Source organism: Cuculus canorus, chromosome 2 (genome assembly GCF_017976375.1).
Source record: "Cuculus canorus isolate bCucCan1 chromosome 2, bCucCan1.pri, whole genome shotgun sequence".
Taxonomy (NCBI): Eukaryota; Metazoa; Chordata; class Aves; order Cuculiformes; family Cuculidae; genus Cuculus; species Cuculus canorus.
The window spans coordinates 69756224-69768464 of NC_071402.1; the positions used below are offsets into that span (position 1 = coordinate 69756224).

General features: G+C 39.1%; 1 protein-coding gene across 3 annotated transcripts in view; it reads left to right on the forward strand.

Moving 5' to 3' along the window:
* Window positions 1–12241, forward strand: part of EPB41L4B (erythrocyte membrane protein band 4.1 like 4B) — a 178641-nt gene that overhangs the window by 106078 nt on the left and 60322 nt on the right. For all 3 annotated transcript variants that reach the window (XM_054058998.1, XM_054058999.1, XM_054059000.1), the window contains exon 18: window positions 6882–7007. In XM_054058998.1, coding sequence (XP_053914973.1) covers window positions 6882–7007 — 126 coding nt within the window. The remainder of the gene's footprint in view (window positions 1–6881; window positions 7008–12241) is intronic.

Below are 12241 nucleotides of genomic sequence, written 5' to 3' on the forward strand. Positions count from 1 at the left end.
GTGACAAGCATTTTTCATTATGAGTGTGGCCTTTGTATCTCCTTTGGTTATGGTAACTAACTACTCATTCCAGCAGCAAAGCGATTCTAATAGGTGGTCAGTGTGTCTAGTTTCTGGCCAAAAAATAAAATGGTAACAGCTCTCCTGCACCACTCCATTGATTTCTGTTCTACTAAGTGCTTTTTATTCCCTAGTTTTGCATCCTCTGAAATATTATGCTGAAAAAAATTGGTGAAGCAGTTATAAAGCTGCTTCAATTGCTCTATTTCTGAAAATAAAGCAATGGTTTCCACATCTATTATGGAGTCTCAACTTTCCCTCCTTCTCTTCCTGTTGCTAATTATTTTTTTTTTAAGCAAAGTGCTTTGGGGCTGGAATTTGTCAGGCTTAATAATCAACTCATAGGAGTATTACCAAGAAATTGGGTAAATTAGATTCAGCAGTTAATTAATTTGATTGCCCGCTACAGCAGACTTCGTCTCATGGGAATGATGAATGGATCTGTCCAACCTCTTTTCCAGAACTGTTAGCTATAGTGGACATGTCTGTCTACCTACTGAATGATAAAAGTCAGTTTCAACGTGTGTTTTGTGCCCTTTGGTGCTAGTGGACTCCTTAATCTCCAGAAGAGCAATCCTAAGTGCTGTAGCTGTGCATGTATTTCTGATTTTCTCTCTTTCAAACCTTTCCTTAGAAAAATACATTCTCCCATCCCTCTTTGCTCCATGTGTGTATGTGTATATGTGTGTGTGTGTGTCTGTGTGTATATATATATAAAGACATATAAAGCCAAGAATGTGCTCTTAGCATTTCTGAAATCTTGGAATTCTAGTAATTATTAGTCCAGGTGTAACTATGACATAAAAAGAAAAAATACTAATACAGTTCAAATTGTCTCTGGCCCTTTTCTTGATGTTACGTTCACCATTCCCCTGTCAACCTGCATCCTAATGTTGGTGATTTCATTCTGGTGGGGAGCAGAGGGGATGTTGTGATGGTCACATTCATGGTTTCCACTCTAAGATCTGCTTCATGTCCTTTTCTGTTTGCAAATGTGCTTTTGCACCTTGCTCTTTCTTCATTGATCTGCATCTTTGCATTACTACACAAGAATTCACTATACATGGTGACTTTTATGTATACATGCTAGATAATATGTGTTCACATTCTTCATTGCCCTGAAAGCAAGTATTATTCAGCTCTAGGTCTGCGTTTCTTTAACTGGTCATTGGTGAGTGGTTTATAACCATTCTTTCTCCGGGCCAGCCTACACCCCTTGCATTATCACCGCAAGTGTGAGCTCTCCTACACAGCCTCCTGTGTCTCTGCTTCACAAGGCCTCTGGTTATTATACCGGTCCTGTGTTACTTTATACTATATCATTGTGTTAGAGTCATAAATATCTGATTCTACAAAGAACAACTGCTTGTGTTATTACTGTTACAGCTAAACCTAGTAAAACAAAGCTGCAGGCAGATCAAAAAAGATTTGGAGAGAGTGAGCCTGATGAGCCTCAATGGCTTTGCAAATTCAGTTCAAAGTTTATGGCCTTTTGCTAGCACGACAATATCATATTACAGGGCTATCCAGTTATGCCGCTGACTGCCTGTAAATGACACCACTTGCAAATAAGCTGTGAAGGCACCTGCCCTGTCCACAACTGCAAAGCCTAAACCTACTGCAGTTCCAAATATTGTTTGGGGGTTAAAAAACCCCACAAGACCAACTCCTTTTGTTGATATATCTGAGACTCTTCTGTGTGATACAGTGATCAGAGGGTATACCCCAGCAAATGTGGCTACCATGACCCATTATGGCTATCATGAAACTTGTCACTGACAGGCAGGATCTAATAATATTGAGCAATAGCATTTTATAAAGTAAATACGATACCAAGAGTCTTGCTCCAAGGGTATAAGCAAAACAAGATTAATTGGGAGTTATAACTTTCATTAGACCAACTGATAGCTGAACTGACGAAGGTCTTGTGTGTCTGATGGCTCAATAAGGGGTTGGTTTCTTTCTTTGTTTTTCCAAGTGTAGTTTTCCCATAAAAGATGCAGCTTCTGCTTGCAAACTTTGCCTCAAATAAAAATAGCACATAATCATACAGGTCTTACCATTATAGTGTCTTTTTGTAATTGGTGCTAGATTTCACATGAGAAAAAAAATCAATAAACCTACTAGTGGAAAGGGGGAGAAAGAGTCTGTATTTTTTCATGCACATTAGCAGATGTAGTTGAGTCCCAGGAAACCAAAGAGTTTGACCTCACATAGCTAATGTGAACCTACATATCTGCGTTGTCTTCATTAAAATTTTACCTCCCAAATGCCATGATGACTAGCAACAAAGAATAAACCTGTATTCCTAAACAACATATTCTATTTTCCAGATGTTTACAACTGAATACATGTTTTAAACATACTGTTTGGGTAAAGAGACTATTGATAGATTCACAAAGGCAAAAGGTCATGAATCTTGCTCTTGCAAAGTTTAATGTGGAACAAAGCATGAACTTTTCAAAGCAGAGAGAATTGAAACAGGAGTGGTGTTGCTGTGTTTCATACAACTATTTTATATTCTTTATGCGTACTTAGTATTCAGTTAGCTTTGCAAACCAAATACAGTGTCATCATTATCTAACACTGTACAAATCTGCCTTTTGTTCTAGTATCAGCAAATGTAATTGAATTTAAAGTAAACATTTGGTGGAGAAAAGCAAACCTAAGACCTGAATTATATATAAACAAAAAAAGGCATCTAGTTTTATGGGTGTGTATATCTGAACCTGTTCAACCCACTTCTATCAAATACATTTAAACACAATTCTCCAGTGTTCTCCTCTGGAAAAATGAAGTTCTGCATCAATGGTGAAACTGTTGTGAACACATTGCTATTTTTTAGCACCAGCAGAACTACAGATGGAAAATTGGAGTGTTACCAGGTATCTTTACTTAATGGGGCTTTTTCCTTTTTTTCTGAACCTTTTAGCATAAGTTTAGATTGCAGTTTTAAGCAAGAAGATTATTCCTTGCAAATGCAAGCTTAAGTTTCAGACTTTCAATTAAAAGGGGGATCTCAGATTTTTCGGAATTACATAATAAGAAATTATAAAATTGGAATTCTCATTAACGCTACTACCATGTTTAATATTCGAATTACTTCTGTACAGAATGCATTGGTTTATAAATGTAAATAAAATTTTAATAACTGCCAACCTGGTACAATATTTGAATATCCAGCTGGTATCTTTATGCTTCACTCATGATTGCAAGCAGTAAGGATTCTGGAAATGTAAGACTTCTTTATTATACAGCAAAATAAAGTAGATTACATCTTTCATTCTTGCAACAACAATATATAGAGATTGCTAATGCAGGCAGGCTTAGATCTTTGATTTTCTTATAAAGCAGTGAAGTGAACCATAGAAGGTACTATTTGTTTTGGTATAGTCCTGAAATATTTTTTTATTTTGTTCTCTTGATGACAGTTATATTTTAGGAGTTAAATTGGAGGATGAACAATGGGGTTACATTTGAAGATTAGTGGCATTAAGGAACAATAGGAACTTTTGTAGATGCTTAGAAGTGCCAGTAGTCTGCAGTAAGGAGGTGCTACTTTGTGCTGTGATTTGAGTTCTCTTTTAGACCGGATATACAATGACATTGCACAAATGTGTGTAATAGTCTCAGCTAATCAGCTGTGTGAGAGCAGAATTCAGAAATTATTCAGGATGGCCTGCACTGTGGCAGAAAAGTCCATCGTTACCAAGGCAAGATGGCAAAGAAATGTTTGCTTTTCACATATATTCAGAAGATAGGGGAGGTCTGGGTGAGGCTGAGCGCTCTCAAGCCCTGTATGGGATTTCTATGCAGTAGCACTACTACTGGGGCAGGGAGAGGTCGTGGCCCTCAACTGCTGGCTCTGCATCTGGTGAGCAGGATGAGGCCCTGACTGCAGCAATGACCTCTTCATCTGTGAACAGTCACTAAAGGTGCTGCTGCTCCTAGTGGGGTGCAAGCAGAGCAAATTTTGCTTGCTTGAAGGTTGAAACCCTTATAGCCTGACCCAAAAAAGGGCTAAAGCAAAACTAAATGCTAGGAATGGCTTCCAAGAAGACTGCAACCTCCAGCATTGACTGCAGCTTTCCTTTTCAGTCAGGGGAGTGAACATCAGCATTTGGACTTCTCAAGTTATGAGAATCTTGAAATGAGACTTGCACATCAGTCACTGCACTGGGAATACCTCCATTATGTGGAGTCGTTTGGTATAACCCTGAATCCTACAGCAGAAATTTTAGGCTTTATGAGGGTTGCCAACTATAGGGTAGCCCTGAGGGCTCTTATCATGCTCTTGGTCAATATGGGGTAATTAGTCAGGGAAGGAAGAACACGAGGACTGAAAAATAGTTACGTCTATCGGAACAACAGATGGACGACTTTGGAAGTTTTCAAGTTGCAAAACCACCTTGTGTCCTAAATAAGCATTGGTTGCCTTTTACTAGCTAGTAAAATACAGTTGTTTAATCTTGCTTGACTGAAATGATATTTAATTAATATCTAGTGTTAAATCAAAGGTGGGATTTTGCATGGCCTTTAGAAATGTCACTGCTTCATGCATTGTTCTGTCTGCTGTTAAAAATCAATATACTTAAAAGTTGATAATAACAGCAGCCCTTTTAAAGTCTGTAGTAGCGCACCATGGCTACCAAGACTATTGGTCAATGAAAATTTGTGCTTTCTTTACAGTCAATTTTGTCCTTTTGGTTATTTCCACTTCTCAGACTATTGAGTATCCCAGAAAAGCCACCCATGGCAAATGAGTACTTCATGGGTCTTTTTTGTATGTTTGCCAGAACTACCATTATATTCAAGACTGAACAAATGATTACAGTTCCATAAGTTGTTCTAGTTAGATGCTGTCACTTTTCATTTTAAGTATCTTCTGGTTTGCTTAGGAGGAAAGTGGGGAGAATGAAAAGTCAAAAAATATCTTCCATTAAAAACAACAAATGTGGGTAGGCAAATAAACATGTAATTACTGGAAATTTTCCAGAGGGAAAAAAATCTCTTGACGGGCAACCCTTTAACAGACACTGGCTCAAAATCATACCTGGCAGCTATGGCATTTTGGATGCAGAAGTTTTTTGGACCAACTTTGTTTATGCATGAGAAATATCTTGCAGTCTCCATAGCATTTCTACAGAGGTCTGGCTCTATCCCTCCCCAGTGCTTACAGAACAGTTTCCTGAGGCAACATAATTGCATTTGTGATTTGCTCCACTTGCAGAAAGTGCCTCCAGCCCCCTCCACCCCAGTCTTGATGTTCCCTTTTGTTTGTGATTGCTTGCAGACCTAAGAGTCAGTAAGACTACCTTAAGACTACCAACCCTAGTGGGATGCCCTGGGGAGGGCAGAAGGAAGGATAAAAAGAGATAGACATTGAAGTTAAAGGGCTAATAACATAGTAGTTTCAGTGGCTTAAAAATGACTAGTTCTGTCTTGAAATACTTTGTCAGTGGTGAACCTCAAGGATATCCTGGACTTGGTTTACTGGTGCCTTGTCCCTGTTTTGAATGAAATCTGAATGACAGCGTTACATATCCGTTCAGTCCATGTACATACGATTGCTCGCTCTTTGCAGCAATGAAACTGGAAAGTGAGTGCATAGTCTAGACTGTTACTCAGTTGTAATTCAGGTCTCATTGTCATAGAATCATAAAATTGTTTGGTTGGAAAAGACCTTTGAGATCATCAAATCCAACCATATCTGTCCACTACTAAACCATATCCCCTATCCCTCATCTATGCATCTTTTAAATACCTCCTGGGATGGTGACTCAACTACTTCCCTCAGCAGCCTCTGCCAGTGCCTGATAGCCCTTTTGGTGAAGAATTTTTTCCCAATTTCCATTTCCTCTCATCCTGTCACTTGTTACTTGGGAGAAGAGATCAATACCCATGTCACTACAACCTCCTTTCAGGGAGCAGTAAACAGTGATAAGGTCTCTGGAAGATTTTCTGGAAGAATAGGAAGGTTTGGCATTAACCAACTCTTCTTTTAAAATATATAAGATATTACAGTTTGATTGTTTAAGAGTTCACATTTATAATCCTGGTCTTATTGATATCCTGTTTGTTTAAACATTAGTATTATGTTGTTCTTTTAGGTTTTTTTTTTTCCCTTTTCTGCATGGGAAGTTTGTTAATACTGGATTTCTGCTGGATGTAGTTTGTTCAAGGCACAAAACCTTTAGGTCATGTTTGAAGAGGTCACTAAACTGGCCTTTCTAAGGCTTTAGATTTCTGACCCAGATCACTGCATAGGTAAGGAGTTGATATCAGGTGAAAATAGCAGCAGCAATGTTTAAACTCCCTAGATATTATTTTTTTCTTTCTGATTAAGGAGATTTTGCTTGGCTTGAAATTATATGGACATCCCTTCAAATCTCTGGTTAGATTTGTAAAGCCCCTTTACATTCTTAGGATGATGCAAGAAATCAACATTCACTACAGCTGATGTGTTGTGAACTTTTCCTTCTGCTGGCAGTGGGATATTTTCAGACAATGCTTTCCTTAGAGTTACCAAAGGTAGGGACAACCACTCCAGGCCCTGGCTGGGCTTTTTCCATGTATCTTCACTCCACATCAGTTTCTTGCTTCTATCACTCAGGCTGGGTTTTTTTGTCTTGAAAAAATTATCAAATCACTAAATATTTTGAAAACTTTTTATTGTAATATGTATCTATTGGTGTAAGCATGGAGATTTTTTCCAGTATTGTTGAATCATGTTGTTACAAGTAAAAAATTTACCTTTGACAATTTTGCAACCTTATCTTTCTAATGTATGTCATCATGCTTTTCTTTTATATTAAATCTAGGTTGAAGACAAGAAAGTGTCTGAAAAGACTCTTCATGCACCTGTGTCACCATCCTCTGTACCTGACCACATGAAGTGCAACATCCTTAAGGCTCAAGTGGAAGCTGCTTTTAGAGTAGGCACACAGGTAATCTGTTTAATATTTCACCTTTCTAGTTCTGGCATAACTTAGGCCAGTTTTCCAAAATCACATAGTTCCTGAGGCTGCGCCTTATTTTACCTCAAGTATCCACATCAACCTAACTTTTTATAGCTGCTCTACAGTTTCTTCAGGTAACTCAAATGACTGATATGATGGAAGTAGGAAATTTGTCCCAACAATATGATCAATACAGCCAAAAAATGCTGAGAAAATAGGAGAGAAGGCCCCAGGAAATCGCCATGTTTTGATTTTATCACTGTAGTTTTTACTTTGTAGCTGAGAAACAAGAACCTCTGGAGTTTTCTGAGGCTACCCACCACTCGTGGAAATGGTCTTTAAGGGTGTTCTGAAGACAGAATCTATTCATCCATCTCACTTTAGGTGTCTGAATGTGAAATGTTAGCTAGTGTATTGTTTTTTTACTCGCTTGTGTGCTTTTAACTAAATTTCAAGCTGCTATTTTCACTGCTTGGTCAGTATTTAAAGTGGGTACGTCCTGTTTCAAAAATACTTCAAGACTTGTGACAAAGTCCTGCAACCAAAAAATGCTGCTAGGTGGTAAGATTATGAAAAGCTAATTTCCCAGTCAGAGGTAAATCTAAGTGAAACCTGAAATACTTGATTCTTTTCAAGGGTGATTTGTGGACAAAAGATAAGGTTGTTTGTGGCAAAAATAAAGCCAAATAGAATGCTTTAGAAACAAAAGTAGAGGCAGAAAGATTAGTATGACTGTTATCCCAAGTTCCTGTGGTATCCTTGTACATACTATTCCTGTTGAATGCAAATTATTTTGATGCTTGAATCATTTTGTTTCTTTTCAAAATAATGTATCGGGTCAACTTGTCCTGCAAAGGATTTTGTTAACAATTATCTTTGTGTATTTGTTGTTCCCTGGTAGATCTTTCATCTGAGAGCTAGGTTACATCTGGTCTAGTTAGACCTAAGAAGTATTAAATTGTGGTTATTCTGATTGCTTTAGATATCAGGAACAGAAATGTTAAATCTGACAGCACGTGAAGGAAGGAGGCTGGGTTTTCCCTTTCAGTTTTTGCTTAAAGCAGTGCTCTCACCTCTGTGAATTCTGTGTTGTATCCACTGTGTTTTATGCGGCATGTTTCTTGTTTGATTGCCTTTGGGTTTGCCCTCTGTTTTTTTTGCGTGTGTCTTTTCTACAGAATATCATACTATATTTCTTACATTCGTATTTTCTCCTGAATATGCTTAGTGGTCATGTGTGAATGGATAGTTTAAGACTAGAAACAGTGCTTGCTGTTGCATTCAGAGTACAGCATTACTAAGGTGAGATAGGAAATGTACTAAACTTATGCATATTTCAATTCCACTTGCCCTGCCTTAATTTTTCAAGGGAGAACATCCTGGGCTGCCTTTTCATGCATGCCATACCTGTATTCTTTAGCTGCTGCTATGTTGTAAATAAATTTCAGAGCAAGCTGAGCATTCCTCGTTTCCTTCTTACCTGCATTGTTTTGCACAAGGCTTTAGCAGTCAAATTGGATTAAGTAGGTGTCTGTAGGTTTGGCCCCAATGAGAAAAGTCATATAATTTCAGGGAGAAGGAGGGGAAGCAAGATTGTTGCAGGATAGCACATATTGTGGAAAAATAATGATGCATGGTTCAATTTAAACCCTTGAATTTTCAGTGCTAACGATGTATGGCTTAAGAGTTATAGCCAGTAAGTCAGGACCTCACCTTAATCATGGAAACCCTAATTCAACTCCCTGCTTAGCCACAAAATTGCTTGGGCAACTAGAGATGAGTTCTTCTGCACTTGAGCTTCCCTGCTGTCAAGTATGAAAGATCATCCTTCCCCGATACATTGCACAAGTAAGTAATCAGAGACCAGGCAACAGTTAACTGTTACAGCGAGCAGCTGTGGCTACATAAGCCCTGGGAAGGGTAGGCAACATGTTCGTGGTGAAGGAATGAGGAGAAACCACACCATTTTCCACCTAAAACATGGAAGAAGGGAAGGGAGGGTCTACAGGAAGCCCTGGTAAACCACTGTACCAGCAGGCCATAAAACCACTCAGTTATCTTCTGTACTCCCCCTACCCAAACATCTAGCCAAATACCAGTAGCTCAGCCATTTCCGAGTGACTGTTCAGTTGTCTTCTGGGAAAATTGATTCAGGGTAGCATTGCACTGCCCAGAGACACAGCATCCTTTTGAGGGAACAGATTAGAAATAGTTTCTTCATGGAAGACAAACATTTAACTCCATGTATTCCTCCAGGGCTGTGATTCTGCCCCTCTTTGACTCCTTATGACATATCCTGCTACCCAGTCTGGAGGACTAACCATGTTATCCTCTCCCCAGTCCTGTCTTTTGATGGCAGTTCTATATTAAATCCCTGAGAAGTCCTGCCTTCTGGCCTTATTCTTAAAACTCCAATTTCTCATCCCTTGTTTTCTGTTCTGTCATATTTCAACTTCCAAGGCACCCAGGGCAAGAACTATATCTTAGTTTCTGTAAGGCACAGCATATGTTCCTCCAGCTGTAAAGCAAGACAGGCTGATTTTCTTCATGTACAGCGTAGATCTTCTTTTATTTCATGGTGTCACAAAAAAGATGAGGATTTGTTCCTCTGTACATTGTAAAAGAAAGAAGAAAGAACCAGACTCAGCCTTATGCACATACTATTTGAAATTAAATGCTCTTTTAAAGGCTCCAAATATCTATGGTCTAACTAATCCTTTATGAAACTTCATGGGGTGTCTTTGTTATACAGTTAGGTGTGAAAGCATGAGAAAAATATTGGTGCACAATAGGACTGGATCCAAATTTAACAAACTGTTGCTTGAAATATTTGTAACAGCTCTCTCTCTAAGCAGTAGGAACATTTTCAATACCATATGCTACTAACATCAGGATGTGACAAATTTATGAAGGCACCTCCTGCATGTAGTAGAAGAGGAAGCTGTTCCCTTTTAATTCTGAGAATGAAGTGAATGTTTACAAGTGGAATATAAAAACTGGGACAGGAAAATTTCTGTAGTTTTCTTTATGGCAGCTAGACAGCAGCTCAAGTGAGAGCCTTAGAAATGAATGGTTCTAGTGCCTATAATTTAAAAAATAAAAACCCTGAGAAAATTATGCAATACATTTAGAAATATATTCCAGAAGATGATCTTTGCACTGTTTCATTTCGGAATGATGCTGAAGAACTGTTTATCACATTCCTAGGGGGCAATACACTGTCTCCCATAGCTATAGTCCTGACTTAGAGATGAAAAATTCGTGAGTTTTTGGTGCCGATCACTGAGCCCTGCATGTGGTTTAGAGTTACAGAGCAGCAGGAAGATAACACAAGTGAGTTTATTTCTTTGGTGAGGATGGAGATGTTTATGTGCCATTGTGCTGACTGGAGAATCAAACCACAGTGTGCATGGGGATGCTGGAAGCTGAACCTGGGAGCACACTGCCACAGACACCACAAGTGAGAAATGTGAGGAACCCACACACGACTGTGGGAACCTGTGGTTTGCACAGAGCGTGTCATACAGTATCTGTAGGTCTAGAGCAAACAAGTAGTGTTTCACAACACACCTTTCAAACTGTGCCACAGGGATCTGCCACCTTCTAGCTGACAGACTGCATATCACAGTTCCCACATAATTAAGCTCCAGGGGCACACTAAACATTGTGAAACAACTGACATATTTTCTTCTTTTTTTTTCTCCTTCCTTTCTTTTGCATTTATTCCAGACTCTTCATTTGAGAGGGAGTGGTATAAAGCAGCAGTGAGGAGCTGCCAGAATACAAAAGACCAGCTCTCTCTGGCATTTAAAACCCCTTTGCAGCTTGCATGAGTCAGTGCTGATATGCTGTGATTGATCAGACAATTTGTTAGTATCACAAAGAGTCCCTTTTGCCAAACAGTTCAAGGGCTAACTGATGGGAGAGAGATACTTGCAGGTTTCAGTTACTATTTATATCCACTTTGGCTCTGGGCAGATCCTAATTATCCTTAGAATTAAGCACAGGCTCCTGAACAAATGTACAGCTACCTCAGCAGGGTTTTTTTCTTTTTGGCCGGCACTGTGTGTTGCGTGTTGGTAGTTTGTCCTCAACAAGCGGTCTTTGTATTCTCCACCTGTTACTCAAGCTTTCCCAAATCCTTGGGTTGCTGTAAGTCTAGTAGGTTAGCACAAGGAAGGATCTGAGATTCCGCTTCTCATAGATATCTACTGCAGCTGATTTTTGCATTACTCGCATCTTTGTCTGCCATCGAGGAATGGCCAATTTTAAGATACATTTTTGCTGTTCAGTTTACAGAAGACAAACAGAGATGACGTTACCATTAAGCTGTTCCTCACTGAGCATTGCAGGTGATTTGTTAAGAAAAATGTTAGGAAAAGCTAGTTTGGGGATGTGGGGTTATTTACAAATACCATATGAAAAACAATTTGCTTCTGCTTTGTGAACCCCAAGGGAAACTCTTGGCTGGCAAGAGGTATTGTCTATCAGCCAATTTTGGGTTCTTGAGCAATTGATTCCCCTGCCTTGGTTCTCAGTACACAAAGGGACATTTAGGCTGAACAAAGAGACATTCAATCCTCTAGCCTGTTTCACACACTAACGTTCTTCACAAGCTTATACACATGCAAATTTTTAGGCCAGGTCGATTGCCATCTCTCTCTTTTTCCTCCCTGTCCTGGAAACAGGTACAGACCCATGATCATGTCGTTTTGCTTTAAGTATTGCAAATACGTAAGTGTGGATGGCTTGTGCTGTCTCGACTTGCCTTGAGGAAAGGACTGGACTGTGGTAGAGAAAACGTCTCAGGACACGCGTGGGTACAGATGTCATCCTGCAGCCTGTGCTCTCTATACAGATGCAAGCCCTGGATGCAAATGTAAATGAGACGGGGATCTATGCATTATTTATGTTAGAAAGGGGACATAAGTGAGGTGACTCAGAGTGCTAGTCTGTCTTAGCTACATTTTTTATGATTCTTTGGGTTTTTCGTTGTGATGTCTCCTTTAAGGAAAGGTTCAAGTGTAAGGACTTGTCAGCTTCAAAGCCCGTGTGCTTTTGCTGTGTATTTCTAGAAAAAAAATCACTGTCTTTATGTGAGCTGTGTCTTTGGAGCTTTATTCACTTAAGGGGATCTGGATTCAAACCCTAATCAGGTCATGAATGAAAATAAAGTAGGTGAGGGGAAGACACTTGAGGATTTATAATCTTATGTGATCTTT